At 34.4% G+C, this 20,474-nt stretch overlaps 1 protein-coding gene across 1 annotated transcript; it reads left to right on the top strand.

Annotated features, from left to right (window-relative positions):
- The first annotated feature begins 2,267 nt into the window (after positions 1 to 2,267).
- On the top strand, positions 2,268 to 9,262 carry LOC129005882 (venom allergen 5-like). Its single transcript, XM_054434917.1, has 8 exons — positions 2,268 to 2,331; positions 4,040 to 4,138; positions 4,753 to 4,874; positions 5,521 to 5,608; positions 5,834 to 5,994; positions 6,890 to 6,987; positions 7,729 to 7,823; positions 9,090 to 9,262. Exons 1-8 carry the CDS (start codon positions 2,268 to 2,270, stop codon positions 9,128 to 9,130), a joined length of 768 nt encoding a protein of 255 aa, XP_054290892.1. The 3' UTR covers positions 9,131 to 9,262.
- Positions 9,263 to 20,474: the final 11,212 nt, after the last annotated feature.

Here is a 20,474-nt window from a genome sequence, read left to right as displayed (position 1 = left end):
GGTTTTTAAATTTCAAACAGTCGCCATTTTTGCTAGGGTGGTCCTTTTGAGATGAAACTTGCGGCTCCTTACTCAGAAAAAATGGCCTTTAAAATGATGTATCATTTACCATAGGCTTCCATTAAAACTTTTTACTGCATCCTCCACAGGACGTTCCCTATAAGTGGTAAAAAATTTCATACGGCACCAAAAGATAGGTAAAACCATAGTATATCCGTACACAAAATATCAGTTGTTTTTCTTTAACCACTCACCAGATATAATGTTGGTTCCAGACATTTTCAACACCCTGTATAATTACGCTATATAATCAGCACCTTACCTCCACCCTTACCTTAACTCCACATGACTGATTGTTTTTATTTTGTTTACCTTTGATTACAACTACTCTGAAAAACATCAAGAATGCAGATAATTTATTTGGCCTGCATTCGTTGTCAACAATTTAATTTTTAATTTTCAATTGGATCGCCAGTCTGTTTTCATTTTCATATTGAAATCATCAACGGTTAAATTGTATTTCCAAACAATAATGTCAACTTTTAAACATTTAATGATAATCAGTTACGTTTAGATTATCAATGCTTGGTGATTTAAATGCTGGATTTTGTAAAATGATGTTAAATTGTTTAACGTATAAGTAATATTTTAGGATACATTTAAAAAAATGAGTAATGGAATCGCCGTTCATAGCTTGATTCTACATGTGAAATTCGCAATAGAAAAATATTTGAATTTGTTTAGTAGCTTGTTTTTTTTTTCAGATAGTCTTAGTCTGGATGTGATATTTTGTCATTAAAGCTGTTTCTAACAAAAAGGAACTTTCAGAAAAGTTGTCGTTGGATTTTTCTTGGTTACTTAAACCACATTGTTTACCCGTATTGTATCAAACCACTAGAGTTAGCTTGAATATGTCTTAACTGTTTTCATTATTTCAGTACATTAAAATCAAGTTTATAATCGAAATGTCTAAAACTAGTATTACTTCATTTTAAATCAATTTAACCATTTATCTGTTAATCAACATACAAATTAATAATGACGGCCATTTAAAACATTACGTTATATAGTATACATAAATATTACGTGATAATAAGTTAAGAAAAATATATTTTCAGGTTGTAGAAGCGTTACTATAAAATCTGCCATACAATTTGCTGGATAATTGTTCTGGTATTTGTTTGAAACAAGTTCTGGTGGCAAGGTTGCCGAATCTGGCAACACTATTGAAATTTTGAACTAAGCCGACATCTTAAATTAGTTTAAATTAAATTCATTCAATACGATCATGGAAAGGAGGTTTAAGAGAATAGGGTTGTACATCAAGTATAGTTTGTCCTTTCCGTCTGACATATAAAATATCATTTCGCCACATTAATCAGCTAAAGACAAAAATTATGCATAACCTTTTTTCTTCAGCTATATAGGTTAATAAATTGTTAGAAACCGCTTCTGATACATATTTTACAATCTGGTAAACTTCATTATATACTACACTTTTAACAGTAATTAAATAGAATAATAATGTTTTGTGTTCCTCTTGGTAGCAAATCTCAAGTATTTAAAACAACGGGAGCGGATCCAAGTCCAAGTTGCATTGTCCACACAGCTGTTTTAATAAAAAGTTTAACAAAGCAGGTGAAATTTCGCTCACCCTATAGGTTTGCTGCGATGGGGAAATTTCACTATATAATGTGATTGATTACCAGTATGAATATCGTGTGTTTTATATATCTCATTCTATATATTATTTCGTGGAATATCCTCCATTACAGATTTTTGGATGTACAAGCCAGGCCAATCAGTCAGGGTTCGCCTTATTTTGCACATCAACATTTCGATTTCTAAGATGTTTATTATTCAATCTTTTCGAGTTTAGTGTCGTTCAATAGGATATTTTTAATGCTAAATAAGAGTGTTTTGGTAGTTTTTCATAAAATCATCCATATTTTAGTAATTTAAGTTAAAAATAAAAATAGCCACCATTATTAAACATATTTTTATAGTAACGATTTTTCTCAAATAGCTTTTGACTCTTAAATTACAAACTAATATTTATAAAGATTTATTTTAGATATAAATTTAAAACACACAAAAAGAAAATGACGGATATCTCACTAACGAGTAGTTTTTTATAAAAAAATGTTGCTCTTGATTTTTGTTTTACTTTGACCCTTTCCAAGATTTTATATACTTACGGGACACTATGTATAATGCTTGAATTTAGCTATAACGCAGAACGCATATTTTATAAAATGTACATGATAATGACTGATGATAAGAAAAGCGAGATGTTCACACTTCCCAATCTGGAGAACCAAGCCAATAGAGGTGGGGAACAGAATCACCTCTAGGCTAGCAGTAGGCCGAACGCCTAATGATATCTGACATTCAGTATGGGGGTGTAGGTATTGATGTAGCAGGATTACCAATAGTTAATGGATCTGTTTGCTCAGACTGAATAGAAAACTCATTAATGAAGACAGTTCGATGTCCAGTCTGATTATTTTGAAAGTTAGGATTCATAGACAGGTGAGACCCTTAGTGTGGTGAACCACAAGTAGTGAAAATAATACTCCGATTCATGGATTTGGCCTACCTTTGTAAGGTTTCAGTCAGCTCAATGTGTCCAAAATAAATCTCTGCAATTTATTTATATCTCTGTTCATGTATTACATAACATAATATATTTACAGGAACCCAAATAAACAATAAGCTTTATTGGAATGATCCCATGTCAGAAAGTGTCCAACGATCACCATAGTGGCCTATTGGGTCAGTAGATAAAACATAGTACACAAAAAAGAACAACAAACAGCAAAAACACTTGCATTTGCAATACAAAAAGTGAATGGTCCACAACTTTCATTTTTATCAAAATATTTTTAAGAAGAAAAAATAGTTGCACTAATAAGGTTTATGTTACCTGGCTTCTGTCTCCGATCCACGGTGTGCCAATGTAGGCATGAAACAGCTGTAGTTTCTTAAAACTACCGTGGATCGGAGACAGAAGCCAGGTAACATAAACCTTATTAGTGCTAATTTTAACGATCCAGTGGCCAACCATCATGAAAAAATATTTGTCTACCCACATGCTGTATATGTGTTATTTAATAAAATTTTTTTTATGCTTAAAAAAAGTCTTAGTTGAATGTGCCACACACACTAACACCGTAAACGATATTTAATTTTTTAACGAAAAAATAAACAATATAAAAATAAATTTAATCCTTATACCGTGTTCGCAATAAGAGGTGATACTGTACTACGGCCATTTCGGAGATTACTCCATCGTCGGGCGCGTAGTAACTTAGTACACTAAACTTAAGTCCGATAAGAACCGTAATTAAGTCTAACCATGTAAGAACACTTCAAACGGACAACACTTCAGATGGACAGGTCCTAAAATTTCGGGATAGTTTAGGGAAAACATATTCTCGATCTTCGGGAGGGATAAAGATTAATTCAAGATTTTTTTTCTTTGGCCATGATCGCAATTAAGGGACAATGATTTCCCCGCGATTGAGAGAGATGTTCACAAATTGACCGCGATCGCGTGGAGTATTCACGATTTTGCCGCTACGGACGGTGACCTGATGATGTTCCTGTGGTCGCGGGAGATAATAACGATGGAGCCGCGATCGCGGAATACTGTCATGTTGACGTAGAACAGTACAATACACACTGAAAATATATTTTGTTTGTTTTTTAGTACTGCGACTTTAATGTTTACCCAATATTTACAAATTAATGTTTTTATTGTTGCACGGGAAGAAAAGTCCTGCCCCAAACAACAGAAAGGAGAAGAAAACCAAGTACCAAACTAAAAGTACCATTATTGACCTTATATCTACACTATATAAATAAATAAACGATATAAAAATAAACAATATAAAGTCAATGGTACCATCCTTAGTTCCATTCCATCCTCCAATATTAGTTTAGAAGGCCCTAGAGTGTCACACTTCCCTTGGATCATCACGGGTTACTGGAGTTAGTTCTTCTTGTTTATTCCACTAAGGTGTATTCTGTGTTGCAGATTCGGTGACTATGGTTGAATCACGAGCGGTTGCTGTGGTTGCAGTAATAGTATATGCCTGTGTGTGCATGACTTTCGCTTGCAGGGGCAGACTACTCAGTAAGTTCCTAATTTTTTATTTATTTTACTCAATTTGTTAACTGCATGTAAATAACGAATTATTATTTTTAGTACAAAAAAACTTTAGCTTATAGAATTGTAGAATATTTATTAAAAGATATAAGTTTTTAGTACTTTAATGGGATAACATATTCATTGGTATTAAGAAGTACATGAACATATTTTATTGTTCAATATGCTCCAGAGCTTTCAATGAACGAGTGTGTTACATTATGTGATATTCACATTTTCCTCGATAAGCTGATCAAATCAAACAAAAATGTTTACTACCTAAGTGTTGGAAACTAATTTCCAATACCAGCAGACATGAGAATAAGAGTTATTGATAGACTTCAGTTGACCATTATAAATTAGATGGTTACATACTTATGAGGATGGAGTACTGCAAATCTTGATTTGCACATCTAACATATAAATACCTTAATCTACGCTATCTCACAATCCAACTATTAATCAAGTTCACTGGCCTACTTAAAGCAACAACCTCCTCTAGGTCAGCACAACAATTTATTTATTGAAAATTTTCAGCCTGATTGACCATGTCTCCGAACACATCATCTTTAAAATATCCTAATGGTCTGAATGTTTTCCAGGGAGTGGAGGGTTGACAAGTCAGGACAAGCAGACTATAGTTGACCTACACAACCAGATGAGGAGCCAAGTGGCCTCAGGAAGAATCCAAGGCCAGCCTGCAGCCGCCAACATGCTGGAGATGGTTTGTACCTTTGATATTACCACCAACATTAACTATTATGAAGCAGGATATGTGCAAAGATAAATACAGTAATAATGTGGTGAGTGCACATACTGGACAACTAACTTGGCTGAAGTTGTGTAACCGTCACTGCCAACTTGTAAGACTAAAGGTATTCACTATTCACCACTAGATAACATCTACTGTGTAAAACACCAATACATTTATCATTTATTATTTTATAATTGATTCTCTCTATATTGGCAAACGTTTTGATCTACAGTTTATGCAATAAACACTCCTCCAAATCTGCTAACAAGGAAAATACTAAAATGTGAATGAATACTTTATCACACAACACAATCGCCCGTTTTAATTGCTGTTATCTGTTTCTGTTCCAATCTATAATTTTTACCAAACTGAAATAGGAAGGTCCATATTTCAACAAACAATAATTAAAAGTAATGTTTGAGTGATGCCATAAGATAGGTTTGTTTTGTTGTTTAACAACATTTTTACATGCAACGAAGACAAAAGGAATCAGTTAGACTTTTATGTCAAAGCCTTGTCTTCAATCAATGCTGCTGCACCCTGCATGTAAATAGATTAAGCATAATTTAGTGAATCTATACAGCAGAGCCTGTTTTATCCACAGTATGTTTGCCAGGTGTGGGATGAAGAACTCGCAAGGAAGGCGCAAGAGTGGGCAAATCGATGCCAGAATGGACATGACTCCTCCACAGCTCGAAGAGTCTGTGAGTATTGTTCATTAGTTTGTCAAAAAGGAGAGCAATAATTGAAATTAGTATCACCACATTTTAATTCAATCTAGAGTTTTTTTTTATAAATTGTAGTTTTAAGCTCTAATTGTTTAACAGTATCATTAAATGAAATCAATATCTCAGTATTACTTTTATCACCCATAATAGTTGAGATTAAACATCCAAGTCTAATGAATGACTCTCTGTTCTCGGTTGCAGCGAGGTTTGCTGTTGGCCAGAATATTGCCAGCACATGGTCGTCACCTCACCCAAACCGACTGGGCTCTCAACCGGACTTTAACACACAAATCGCAGCCTGGTTCAACGAAGTCTACCAATACAGAGGAGGCTTCAGTCACGGAACGGGACATTACAGTCAGGTAAGGCTAAAATAGGACAATGTCTATTATTATATCTCTTAGCTTGAAAATAGTTGAAATAGTATTATGACTCCTAAACTTAAATGCTTAACCGGAAAAACAGTGATAATATTATTTCTACGATTATGAGTTTCCTTGAATAGAAAGTCTATGTAATGATTACAATCTACATGAAACCATAGTTCTAACACGTTCGCTACTGTACCGACCCAAATTTTGGACTTTCAGTAAAGACTTTTAGATATAGTATTTGTGACACACTGATTTTGCATATAGATCGACGTTACACATATGTGACGCTTGGGGTGCTAACCATAGCCTGACGTTACATATTTGTGATTCAAGCTCCTCGTTACCAAAGGATCTGGTTTGCAGTTGGTGTATTTGATCGTATTTTTAACTGCGTAATGGGCTACAGGAATGTCTGTCACATATATATGTCGCGTGGTCTGTGGATGGGACCTTTTATTTTGATTTCAAAGGAGTGTTAATCAACCTGTTGTCTATCTTGTTTTACCTTACTAATTTACATGCTTGTTAAGAATTTGTTCTATTTTTTATCATTCAATAGACCTATTTTTGATACTAAATAGAGTTGATTCATTCCATTTACCAAGACCTAAAGATAAAATCATAAACTTGAATAAAATCGTATGTTTTAAATGAGTCACATATGAGTGACGGACTGTCTGCAGCAGAAAGTCAACATCAGAAAAGCACCGTGGACCGGCGTCGTATGTGTGATGCAAATAAAAATCCACAAAAATGCAAAACTGTATCACTACATAGTTTTTTAGGCACTTTTTATATACATGTTTTAAATCAGTTATTAAAAGATGATTAAATATAACCCTTGCAACATTCAGTAGGTAATAATACTTCTCTTTGCTTACAGATGGTTTGGGGAGAAACTTATCTGGTGGGATGTGGTTATTCCTATTACCAAGATGGATCTAGATACACAAAACTTTACATTTGCAACTATGGTCCTGCGTAAGTTCTATGATTTTCGATTGATTATACTAATAAGTCTAAGATTGTTAAACAAGATCACAGTTTGAATTGGTCTAAAAAAACAATAAAGATATCACTCTGGCTTAAGACACAATATGATTCACACATTTGAAAATACACATATTTTTAAAACTAGGCCTACTTGATTGATTTCAATGGAGACATTTCACAATTTTCAAACGAAATCAAGCAAATCGATTTTTTAAATGTCCAAGTCACATATAGGCTAACCAGCTACAAGAGAAAAATAAATCCTTAACGTATTATTTTTTCCTACAACCATTGGAATGTATTATTAAGCAAATCTTTCTGTGACTGATGGTAACACTTTTCTCCTCAAGACTTACTTAAAAGCCTATGTAGGGTACCATCCATGTGTGTAAATGGTTTCATAATTTGTTAGTACAAAGTGTTTTTTAAAATTTTATTTAATAAATTCTTTGGAACATATCAAGGGATTTCTAATTAAGTTGCACAACCAATTTTAGAAGTTACATAATTACTTCTGTTGTTTGAATCTCAAAAGCTTCACCAACTCGCCATGAAAATATGTATTTTGAGAAACCAAATACTTCTGCAAAACTATATATGTTGTATGAAATATATCAATGACATCATGAGTTTGTTATTGACTGATATTACTTTATATGATAGTCACTCATTCAGAGTCTAGAATTGACTTAGAGGTAGTATTTATCTTCAATTTCGCATTGTTTCCAGGGGTAACGTGCTTGGACATTCTCCATACAGGCAGGGTGCACCAGCCTGTGCTAGGTTTGGTACATCGCCATCTCGGAGGTTTCCTGGACTTTGTGGTAAGAATTGCAACATAATTACCTCAATTTCTTTTTATATTAGTGAACATTTAGGTAATAAGCTATTACTGTAGGTCTCATGGTAAGACCTGGACCCGGGATCGATTTAATTTTTCGTTTTTATGTCCCCAGAGCGCAAAACACCATCCGTTCAAATTCATATATGTACAATATATTTTGTCCCAGGACGCTAGGCACGAGCCCGGGATTATTTTTCACATTACTTCAGGCTAGACCTAGGGGTTGCGGCATTATCACTTAGTTAAAATATATTTATATATATGTGTCTGTTAGCACAATAACTCAAGCAAAAATCATCCGATTTCGATTAAATTAATTACAAATGTGTAAACCTACTTTTATTCTAACGAGTTTGCAAACTAGCATGATTCAAAATTTCCTCTCTAAACCAGTTTGTTAAGATTAAAAACAAATAATTTAGTATACTGAAGTGTTTTTGTACGGATATTGGTTACAGAGAAAATGCAAAAAATTGTAAATTCAAAATTCCCATGTTATTCTTATTCTAACGATAATAAGTACCTAATTTGTTGTTGTTTGCTTGTTTATGGATATATTTTTATCAGAGAAAATCAAATCAGGAAAACAGAAATTCGCTTAGTCTGCAGGTTTGCTGCCCGGGGGGGGGGGGGAGGGGGGTATTTTTATACTTGGATATATTTTAAACATCACAAATTCTACTATAACTTTTTGGTATTGATTAGTCCAGTATATGTTAATTGTAATAACCATGTGGCCCCAACTTTATCTGTGTAAATAAAGAACTTTTATTTCATTTCATAATTATTGTTCATTACTTTTAAGACCATATGATGCATAATTAGGTCTGTTTCAAGCTAAATATCAATGCAGGGTGAGTGAAGAATAGAGAAAGAAGATATTTGTGTAGCATTTACTAAACATATCTTCAGAGAGGACCTTTTATAAAGCCCCAATGGTCAAGAACAACTGGCTCAGTTTTAAACCACCAAAAATCTGCTTTCTTAGATATGTGGCCATGTCAATGGCAGGACTACTAACAGATATGTCAATGTTAGTAGTTCTGGGTCAATGGTAGTAAATATACAGATCTGGTTTAATCAGCTGAGGAACTTAGAACTGTATTGTATCATTGTATCCTATAAAAAACTTTGTCTTGAAAGCTCAACTATAATTAACATTACTATCATGTTTTCACCTTAAATTTGGATTGTTGAGCTAGATAGATCATTTATGTGTTCTAAATACACTTCTTTTTTATTTCAGAACCTAGAGGAGCTTACAGCCAGTCCTATTATTATGGCTGAAAACGCATCCACCACAAAAAGGAATCTCACTCCAGAAAGTCTTTGTACACTGGGAAACGGATTTTGCAACACATTTGAAAGCCGTCCTTGCCTTCTGTTGGTAGAGAAGCTGAAGACACTTCATATAAATGAGGAGACACAGTGATCATAAGGATATTTCATTCACATTTATATTGTAAACAAAATTATTCAAAGTCAAATCAAGCTAATTTTAATTCCAGGTTGGAAACCATGAACAAGTACCATACTCCCTTTTTATAGTTTTTAAACTAATTGAAAGTAAAAATTATTTAAAAATGTTTCTGACAAATTGTCAAATGAACTCTCTAGGGATGTTGGATTGGTAATTCTTTTATTGTTAAAGGATGACAAACTTACAGGATTGTATATCACTTTCTCAGCATCAATTATTTAAAGTTTTATAGTTTAATATATATGACAAATGGAAGGGCAATTAAGTAAAAAATTGTTCTTTCCAGTGCTGGTTTCATTGTTGAAGCCAATTTTATTCTAATTTTGTATTATATAGTTCATAAACAAATTGTACATAACTAGTCTTCTTCATATAGTTTATACTGGTGAATCATTGTAAAGTTAGTTTAGACTATTTTAGAAATAATAATAAGCTGTGATAAGTAAATAAACTATTTAAACTTTACTTGATGTATTTATTATAACACAACACATTATCAATTAAATAGGGAGTTTTTTGTTTGTTTTATTTTCTAGGATTACTTTTTTTAATATTTCGCATACTTAAAAGAGAACACAGAGAAGTAAATGTACGATAATGCATACAACTTAAACAACATAGAGTTCACACAATCGTCAGTTAAAGCAAAGGCTTGTGGCTAGTAAATCAACACCACTTATGTAGTTCTTAATGCAAGAAGCTAAAGAAATTGTCTTTTGCGCTACCTGCGCAAATTCATCATATTTTATGAGCAGGTTAAGTTGAGCTTTGACTACATACAAAACGTACAATGAGGACTTAAGCACTCTTACTGAGTTTAATGGTAAGTGCTAATCAACGTTTAGTAAAATCTAAACTGATAGATATATTTTATTTTATTTTATTGTTATAATGCCAGAATAAAATGTCTTATGTAAATTAAATTAACTTTAAATAAAATATACCTGACGGGTATACACCTGATAGTAAAAGGAAATTGCAATATCCAGAATTAAATGTTTTTTTTATAATTTACTGAGGATGAGATTTCATTCCAATGGGTTATGAAACATAACATTTTAACTTTATGTTACATTGAATTAGTTGAATATAAAGTTATGAATTCAAATTACAATAAACAACATCAAATTTTACACTTTATAAGGAATAAAATTAACTACTGTAGCTTGTTATATAGTTTTGGCTTCAGTTGTTAATATTTTAGTTTTAATCTCTAACAGTCTAAAAGATTGATAAAAAATCGCACAAAACTTGGATAAAGTGTACATTTCAATAGGTACAGTATGATTCAAAATGAATGCCTAGGTATAACGCTTTACAATAGTTATAAATTAAACTCACAGTAATGAATACTAGTCAATAAACAACACTTCTTTATTGGCACTATCAAGTGGTTAGCAATAGAACTATAAATATATAGTCCTTTATGCAGCCATTAATTTATATCATGGTACAATAGACTATGTCAGCATCTGACTCATTTGAAATTTTCTAGCTCATTAAAAGTATGTTGCGATAAACAGTAACTTGACCAAAAAGACAAAACTAACAACTTATCATATGGACTAAATCCTACGATTACTCACTGATTTTACCGTATATGTACTTAAAACTATACTGATTTAAGGTAAATTAAGAAATGTTTATAGTCTACCACTGGTGGCGCTCGTCGTCTGGTGGGCATACTGAAATCCCTGTGGACCAACGTGTGCCATATGTACTTATTGTACAATTCACCGTTGGGGCAGCAGTTGGACAAACTATACGCATGTTTGTTATTTGTAACTGCTGTAAAAGTACAGCGCTTCGCTTCCCAGGTCTTCTGACAACCCTTGCTACCATTTTTGGTGTACAAGTTGTATCATTCTTTGCCTTTGGTGGCGTGCCTCATAATAATTAAGTAGTAAAATAAAATAGTTCAGAAATTGATTGTGCTCTTGATTACTATTATGGGGATGACAAGACTAAATCTGACAAAGGTAGTGACAGTGACACTGATCTTACTAGTGTTGGTCGAGGTGATCAATTTGAGGAAAGTGACAGGAACATTGGACTGGATAGTGACATAATAACCATTTTGTATGGAAACCAAGTCATAAAAAAAAACAATGAGAAGAGATCGGTTTGATTGTTTATTGTCTCCACTTCCATAACAATGATGCCTGGGCAAGTAACCTCGACTAGCAAAGATAAAACCTTGGTAACTTTACTCAACATAAAGTTTAGGGAACTTCTTCTCCTCAATGAAAATCTGGTGATCGATGAATCAATGGCTCATGGCGAGAATGGCAATCGTTGAATTGTCAAGCAATATTTGCCATGGAAAACGTATAAGCATGGTGTGAAACTATAGAAATTGTGTGCAACAAATGGTTACACATTCAAAGTTAAAATGTACGCTGATAAATTTTATATTCAAGCTAAGGAGGGTCATGCTGAAAAAGTAGTAATGGAACTTATGGAGAATGAGTTGGAAGCTGGTCGTACATTGTACCCAGATTAATTGGACAGTTTACTTCTAAAAAACAAAACCTACCTGTGTGGCATGTAGACCAAAAAGAAAACCTTTAAAATAGGGGAATGATTTCTAAGGAACAGTTTTAGATTGAAATTTATGAAGTGGAGGGACAAGAGCGTGATGATTTAAAAAAAGACCTGAGAAAACTAACACTCTAGTGAAGTCGTTAAAACGTATGAAGAAGGGAGGGCTTATAATGAAGCCTACAACCGTATACTGGGAGTTACTCGATTGAACCGATGATCAGGAATTAGTCCCCCCAATGTACCCAATCGCCCTTTTTGGGAGGTACGGCCGATTGCACCGATTGTCAATTCCATTAGTTAAACATGTTTCGGATTTTTCGGTAACCAAGTAGCATTAAATAAGTTACAAATTTAACTAGCGTAAGTAAATTAAAATACATAGACACGAGCCTAATTTATTTATGAAACCTTGTTTAAATGAGTAGTAATGTAATAGTTATTATATTGTCCTATTAATACGATAGTATTTATTTGGATAAAATCTGGATGTTCAACATTTGATGTGGTCTCTTAAGAATCTCAAAGATTGTTGACTGTCAAAGCAATCTAGTGATTATCCAAAACACTGGGCCAGTGAAAAAATGTCAGAAGAAATGCATTTCCAGATGCAAGTTTGTAAAAAGGGGTTCTTTCAACAATAGAAAATGAATGTATTATTTGTTACAGAATGTTTGATGTACTTATGTTAAAAATAGAAATGTATATAAACATGCTGCAACAAATATAGTTTTTTTTTATGCTATTGCTCAGATACCAGAGGGGTCTGATGAAAAAATATTGTGTTTCCTAAATGCTGCTTTAAGAGTTAACACTTTTTAGTACTTGTTAATAATATTATTATAAGGGGTGAAATGGTTAAAAAATAAAATAAAACTGTATTAAATAATTAATTTAGGAGATGTACGATCATTCAACAGACTACTTTGGTGTGTTTTACGGTTTTACCCAACAATATAAAGATATAAAGATTAGCAAATTGATTAGCCAAAATAAAGCTTAGCAAATTGAATTTCAGTAAGAAAATTTCTTGTCTAATATAAACTTGGTCATTTCTTAAAACTAAGTTTTGTACTTTAACACTAAAATTTTATATTTTTAGTGATATGGCATAACAACAAACATTTTCTCCACAAAGATTATCAAAGAAACTTGGAACACCTGTGGAATCTTGGTGTAGCGGGACAGGGCGTTCCTTCTCTGCTTTATTCCTAAACTGCCGTGTATATTTTAATAGGCAACCTATGATTTTCTGAGACAACGGTAAGCATTTTGGTACTGGAAAATTTACGACTACAACACTGGTTAAGATGCCTCAAGAAATTGTTTTTCCTTAAGTCTCTGGGTCCTAAAGTTTGGATGTTGAATTTTTAAGACCTACTAACCAATTTTACCTATCAGACAGTTGAAACTGAATTAGATAGAGGAGATAACTCGTTACAGAGCCTGCTACCTGGAACACAAATTATAAATACTTTATGTTACATAACTTCAAAACAGAATAGTATGTACTTAAGTTTATTCAACAACTGAAATAGCAGTGACGTAGCCAGGGGGGGGGGGTCCTGGGGTCTGCACCCCCCCTTCCGGTCTTAAATATAATTTTTTTTTTAAATTAAATGTAAAATGATATAATCATACTTTATTGACGTTGGGGTTGATTATTTTCAATGCCAAGAGAGCTAAAAAGACCGTTTTTAGCCCCCTGGTCGGTCGACCTCCCTTATTTTGAAATCCTGGCTACGTCACTGGTCAATAGTTTTACAAACCGGCAAATTTTCCAATTTGTTTGTTTCAAGCAACACTGATTGGTAGCGTAACAACAAATTCTGCTGTTTTGCAGACTCAGGCCTCTTTGACCCAGACAGCACACTTTATCCCAGGGACATCCCATAGTAGTCCCATATGTCCTGAGAATGTCTCGGGATATGTGCGCTATCCTCAGGATATCCCGCAAAATCCCGGGACGAGTACGAAATCCACAGGATATCCTACAATATACCGTAATGTCCTGGGATTTGTAAGTTAACCTCAGGATATCCTGTAAAGTCCCGGGATATGTACGAATGCCATAGGATATCCCAGAATGTCCCATGACATCCCGGGACATGTACAAAATCCACTGGATATCCTGTAATGTCCCGGTAAGTTAACAAACTGAAGAAAAAAAATACTATTACTGATGAAATGTACAGTATATCTAAATTTAAATGTTCAACAAGAACAAGGCCAATATATAATAATTTGTTTTTTTCACTAGTGCTTTCAGAAACTTGGTTTCCATCTTCAGGCTGTGTTTACACTAGTACAAAAAGTAAATATTTACTTAATAAATTAATTTTAAACAAAGTTAAAACAGATGATTTAAAGGATATTGGAAAAATAAAAAATAATATTAGAAAAATTAATCTTTTGAATTTTGGATATGTTACAGTGTTGTTCTTGATGTAATTATTTTCAGTAATCCCGAATTTATAATTGGGCCGTCTTCATTATTTAACAAATAATTTTGGTCTGTTTTTTTTTTCTAAAAATAAGATTCCCACGCATTAAGATGTTGAGGTTTTATAATTTATTTTAAAAGTTTAAGGTTTCCCAGATTGAAAATATGTCTTGTTAATACTATGGCTAGCAAGGGTTGACTTTACTTTACTGACATATTACTACCACTGAGTTCAGGAAAACTAGAGTTCTATCATAGTTGTGTGAAATGTGAATTTAATTCTAACTTTAAATTAATAAAACAACAAAAAACTAATTTTAATCATATAACAATCAATTATTACAGTGCTAATCTAATGGTGATTAAATAATCTATATTCAAATACCAGTATCCTCTCCAACTACCAGAAAAACAATTCAACTACTTGAGGTCTAAACAGATTAACAGAATCATATATAGCCTATACTGTAGTATCAAAAATATTTTAAGTATTGCGACCATTGCAACTGTCGGCTACTCTTTAACCACTTGAAAACACCCATAATCAACAAGCGCAGATAGCTCAGGAGGTAAGGTAAGAGGCTCACAAGGCGAAGGTACCAGGTTCGAAACCCGTCTGGGCCAAAAACTTTTTTCTCGTTTTTTTCTTCAAAATTTGTGTTTATTAACTATTTTATCAATTTACTAAACTTATAATTAAGCTTTTCATACTAAATCTATATTATTTTGTGTTTTTTATGTTCAGGCCCAGACCACACTTTATCCCAGGGACATCCCATAGTAGTCCCATATGTCCTGAGAATGTCCTGAGGACTACCCTGGGATGACCTCGGATGTCCCAAGGATATGCGTGTGAGCTTATCCGTAGGACATCCCCGGGCGGGGACATTAGGCATTCCTGTGGATATCCTGTGATATCCCAAGTTGACCATAGGACCACTATGGGATATCTTGCATATCCTGTCGCAATATCCGTGGGATGTCCTGAGGAGAAAGTGTGCTGTCTGGGATTTATGCACGTTTTCCGACGGGCGGAATGTATTGGGCGTTCCGTCGGTGAAAGTTTTAACATAGGTTCAAATGGGACCCTTTTATGCAACTGTGTTTTCCGTCGGGTGGAATGTAGCGCTGCCAACTTACCCCAAGCTGTCTCTGTCATCCACAGTATCGAAATCGCCTAATCATTGTAAATAGATGATCATTATTCATTGTAATGGAATGAAGAGTACAAATAAAAAGGTGTAATTTGGAAAATTTACTGGGCGAGAATTACATTTTTGTTTAAATCCGCAGAATAATACAACCTTACAGTTTTGTAAGAGTAATATGACCTTTGTATTCCCGGGACTGACATGGGAATTTTTGTATCAAAGGTATACCCGGGATTGATATGGGAATTGTTGTACATAAGGCAATCACACCATCTCATTGGCAACACTGTCATTGCTGCCAACCCTACGACTTTCATTCACCGGTTTTACACTGTACCTTCCCACCTCCTTCACCGCCTTCACACTTCACACTTGTACAGCCCACCTCCTTCGCCGCCGTCTTTTTTCTTTATGCACAAATAGGTATAAGCAAATAAACAAGGATCATCTTACATCACTGACGATGGAAAAATTAACAAAGTTGGCAGCAATGACCACCCCCACCGCAGGTATCATAAAAAACTAGCAGATTCCGCTCGGCGGAGAAACTGCAGAAATGGATGGGACATTGATTCCGCCCGACTAAAAACGTCATGCATAAAAGAGGCTTTAGTGGCTGTGTCCTTATTCCTTAGTTATTGTACTTAATGACAGTATTTTTTATTCTATGCTTCTATTTGATTGATTTTCTATTTTTCTTTGATTATTTTTTTGTGTCAATTGCAGAGCTTAGAGAATTTGCTGCATTATTTTAGTTCTACTGAAAATGGGAGAAGCGTGAATAATATAGAACAAGAATTATAAATCAATAATATCAGTTATCTAAGAGCACTAACATTTAGTAAAAAACTGATTTTTAAACGATCTATCCCTTACTATTAGACTAGAGATGTAACTTTTAGTATATTCAACTCTTATGACACTATATAAAGTAAATTTTTTACAATAGCACAATGCATTGTGCACCGTAAGGTTCTAAATTATTTTAACCTAATGTGTAGGACTCTCAACCACTAAAAAACCTATTGGATCAGGCAGTGGAAGCCCTCTTTGGAATCGCTGTTCGCAATACTTAACTTAAGAGGGTACCTTTATGCACCAGAAGTGGCAATCCAGCTGCAATATGTTTCACAGGGTTTAGGGCATTGGTACATCACAACTATTAGGTTCTCTTTTCCTTCAGCAGAAACGTGTTCCTGCCTCACACAGGCCTGAACAATATCAGATGAATGAATGTCCTACAAGGTCACGGCAACAGCTGTTTTTAGGTCCATTCTGACCACTTCCCTCCCTCACAGAATGGAATATCTATGCAGGACATCGACGTTATTGAAGTCACTAAACTAATATTCCAGGGTTGCTGATATTCCTATCTTGTGAAAGCTGGCCCTGAAACAGCCCTGTTGAGTAGGAAGCTGAGGGAGATAAAAGCCACAACTATGTGTTACTGCTTAACCCACTTTTGGAGATTCCCAATGAGTGTCTCTGTCCTCCTCGTTCATACCACTCTCAGCGGTGTCGCCAATACTCAAGGTGCATTCTTGGGCTTTGGTCCAGCTCAAAGCAATGTTTGCATCAAAGATCTGCTTCCACTGGACAGCAAGAAGATCAATGGGAATCACTGCAGAAAATAAGAGGACAGTTAGCTATGTGGTGCCCAAAGCGATCCAAAGAGCACCTCTTTTATGGACCACTGCCATCTTTCCTTTTGAGTTGTTTACTTCAGATATCTGCCCTTGTCTCACATTTGAAAAGCAAAATGGAGTGGACAACAGACATCAGCACCTACCGCCAGATGTTATATGGTCCATCAACATTTCTCATAACCCTGGAATCAGCTACTGTACAATCTTTTCCGCTTTCTCCCTTGCAAACGTGATCTAGTTCCTATAGAAAGTGAGCCAAAAGTCCAGTCCAGGGTTTTATGAATTATGATTACTTCCCCAGCCAAACGGGAGCTGTACAATGAATGGCATTGATCCTCCAACTGATGAGAAACATAATATCAGTCTTATGTGTCACCATCAAGAACAGGACATGGTCATCCATCCATCTCATCAGTTGACCCTTTGGCCAATACCAACTAAACAGTCCCTGCAATGACATCCCTCGCAGTTATAATAACGGCAATATAATCCACATAACCAGCTAGGAAAGTCTCCCGATCCATTTCCATCCAGGATACCATAATAACCAATATTCTAGACATCAAGTTCCATGAATTGAGCCCAGAGCAGCACCCTCTGTTACATCTCTCTGTCACAGTCTGATGAACACATCCTTGAAAGGTATGGGGGGTTGCAAAATCAGTCTTCAATGAGCCAAGCATGTGTGTGTGTGTGTAGGTGTGTCTGTGTGTGTGAGGGCTGTAATCCCTTAGAGTCCTTCGCCAACCTCACGGACTATAGCCTTCGTTATCAATGGTTCACCTGGGAGCAACCTTGAAAGTACGAATTACCTTGCTCACAGCTTCAACTGTTGATCAACCAATCCCCAAGGGTCGTTGATGTCATCTATTAGAGTATTAGATTCAAAGGCTTTAAAAAAAAATAAACGCTAAGGGGGCATAGTCCTAAAGGAAATGAGCTTTTTAGTTACCATATTCCTCACTCTACTAGCTAGATCATAAGCTTCACAATGACATCTCAATCGCAAAAATTGGTTGATTAGACGGTTAAAACAGGGGATGTAACATGGAAAAACCTTGTTATGTATTAAGTATATTGATAATTTCTGTCAAGTTTGAAATAAATTCTTTACAGACCACAGTAAAATGTTGTGAGTATGCTGTGGTTGTATGTATGTGTATATGTTGTGATTGTGCTCTTAACAGTTTACTAACATCGAAAAAAGCATAATTACCATACGGAACAAGGTGAAGTCGAGTGGGAAGAAATCACACGCAGTAAAGTGAAAATCCATGTGTTTTAAAGACAGGGAAAAGATAAAAAGCTGAAAAAAAACGGATTAAATGCAATATTCATTGATTTGAGTATTATCATTTAATTACATTAGAAATTAAATTTTGACTTTGTCTTACACACTTCTTGTGTACAATGCACAAATTAAATCAAATTCAAGTCTTAGAATGGTAGCCTATTTGTTTAATTAATGTTATAATAAACAAAGACAATATGTAAAACAAATCTTGCACTGGACTGGTATTCTTTACATAAATAAGACTTCAAGAACATATAAACCATAAACAGTGAGGATTCTTGGATGAAGTGCTCTTTTTGTTAAATTATCGTTCTTTATTTTTAACATAGCTCTGATCGATTGCATCTGTTTGTCAAAATTTTGTCGAGATTCATTTTTGAGGTAGCTCCATATACACATACCATAGGATATAAGGGAAAATAAATCATTTTTAAAACTTCACTACCGACCCGGCACTACATAGTTGAAATCTTACCAGATACTTTAATATTAGTCTCCTGCATAAAGATACAAGCCTGTACATAGAACAATTTTTAGATAGGTACTTTTTAAAATGTTTTAAAATACATGAAACAGGCGCTCGCCAAAGGCGGCGAGGCCCGGGCGAAGCCTCGGCGCGCAACTGGATCAGCGAAAGCAATTGGTATTAAAATAATGAAATATTTCAGTCTGACAAATCCCAAAAGAGCAGCAGTGATTGTGCTACGTTATCCCGAGAGTGGACATAGTTCACTGAAACACCAAAGGTTAGCAGCACTGACTGACTGACTGGATCCGTAGCCAGTGTCTTTGTAATGAGAGAAAATTCCCTACACTGGGACTAAAGCATTGCCAGATGGAAATTTACGGAATATTTTAGTACCAACCTACACCAAAATAAAGCTCACATTCTAAGCTACAGGCTGGCAACGATTATAACATTCCGCATCAATAGCTAAGCTCACAATAACTGTTCAAGTTAAATCATGGGAACGGCCGATTACGACCGCGCAGCACCTGGGCACGCAGCCAGCACCGGCCGATTTTTGACCGCTCCGCAGCGAACGTGTTAAGGTAAGTAGGTAAGTCCTATTAACTTTTAGGCAACTTACTTTAGAACATACAATTTTTGTCTCTTACTTACCTCATTAGAAATATCATCTACTTCACCAGTAGAGACTAAATCATGAATGGCAGTTGCCATATTTTGGACCTATTGTAAGACAAACACTCTATCATTTACCTATGTGGGGAGGGGGGGGGAATCCTAGGACAGTTAAATATTTCAACGGAAAGTAAATAAAAGAAACATCTTATAACACTTTAAAAAATATTTTTACGCCTACTGTTACTCACAAGACAGTAAATATACATAAAAGATGGTAAGTGCTGATCGATTTTGATTGGACACTCCTATTGGGTAAATCGATCACCACTTACCATCTTTTATGTATATTTACCGTCTTGTGAGTAACAGTATAATTGTAAATATATTTTTTAAGTGTTATAAGACGTTTCTTTTATTTACTTTCCGTAAATTTAATAACACGTACAATGCTGATCAAGAAGTTATTTTCAAATAATAATAAAGCTAGAGCTAAAAAACTATGTTAATAGAAGATCAACATATTCACAATTATCAGACTAGGAACAGAAGTGATTTCCAGTTTCCATAGATCAAGTTCCTTTGAAAATTTGCCTCGGTATTTTGGGAAAAAATTATATAACAAGCTACCAAACAGGATAAAGAATATTGAAATTGATCATAAGCTTAAGAAAGAAGTTCAGTCCCTGCTGCTAAACAAAGTATACTATTGTATAAATGATTTGTAATATGATGTAAATATGTATATAAAATTAAGACATTCGATTAAGTTATTTGCCAAGAGAATTGAAACATGTATATTTTACTTTTAGTTTTTAAGATGTTGATATGTCACCTGTTTTACCAGCTGTGCTGGGGAGGAAAATGTATTGTGACAAATAAAGAATCTGAATCTGAAACCTGGTAAGAAGTTAATGGGGATTAAAATAATTTTAATGTGAATAAAATATAAAAAATTATTTAAAATCAAACCTATGCTTATATTATATTTA

The sequence above is a fragment of the Macrosteles quadrilineatus genome, unplaced genomic scaffold (genome assembly GCF_028750875.1).
Source record: "Macrosteles quadrilineatus isolate MER2022 unplaced genomic scaffold, UCM_ALF_1.0 Scaffold_41__1_contigs__length_1036756, whole genome shotgun sequence".
In the NCBI taxonomy this organism is placed as follows: domain Eukaryota; kingdom Metazoa; phylum Arthropoda; class Insecta; order Hemiptera; family Cicadellidae; genus Macrosteles; species Macrosteles quadrilineatus.
The sequence above is the reverse complement of the archived record's forward strand: the minus strand, read 5'-3'. Positions and strand labels throughout refer to the sequence as shown.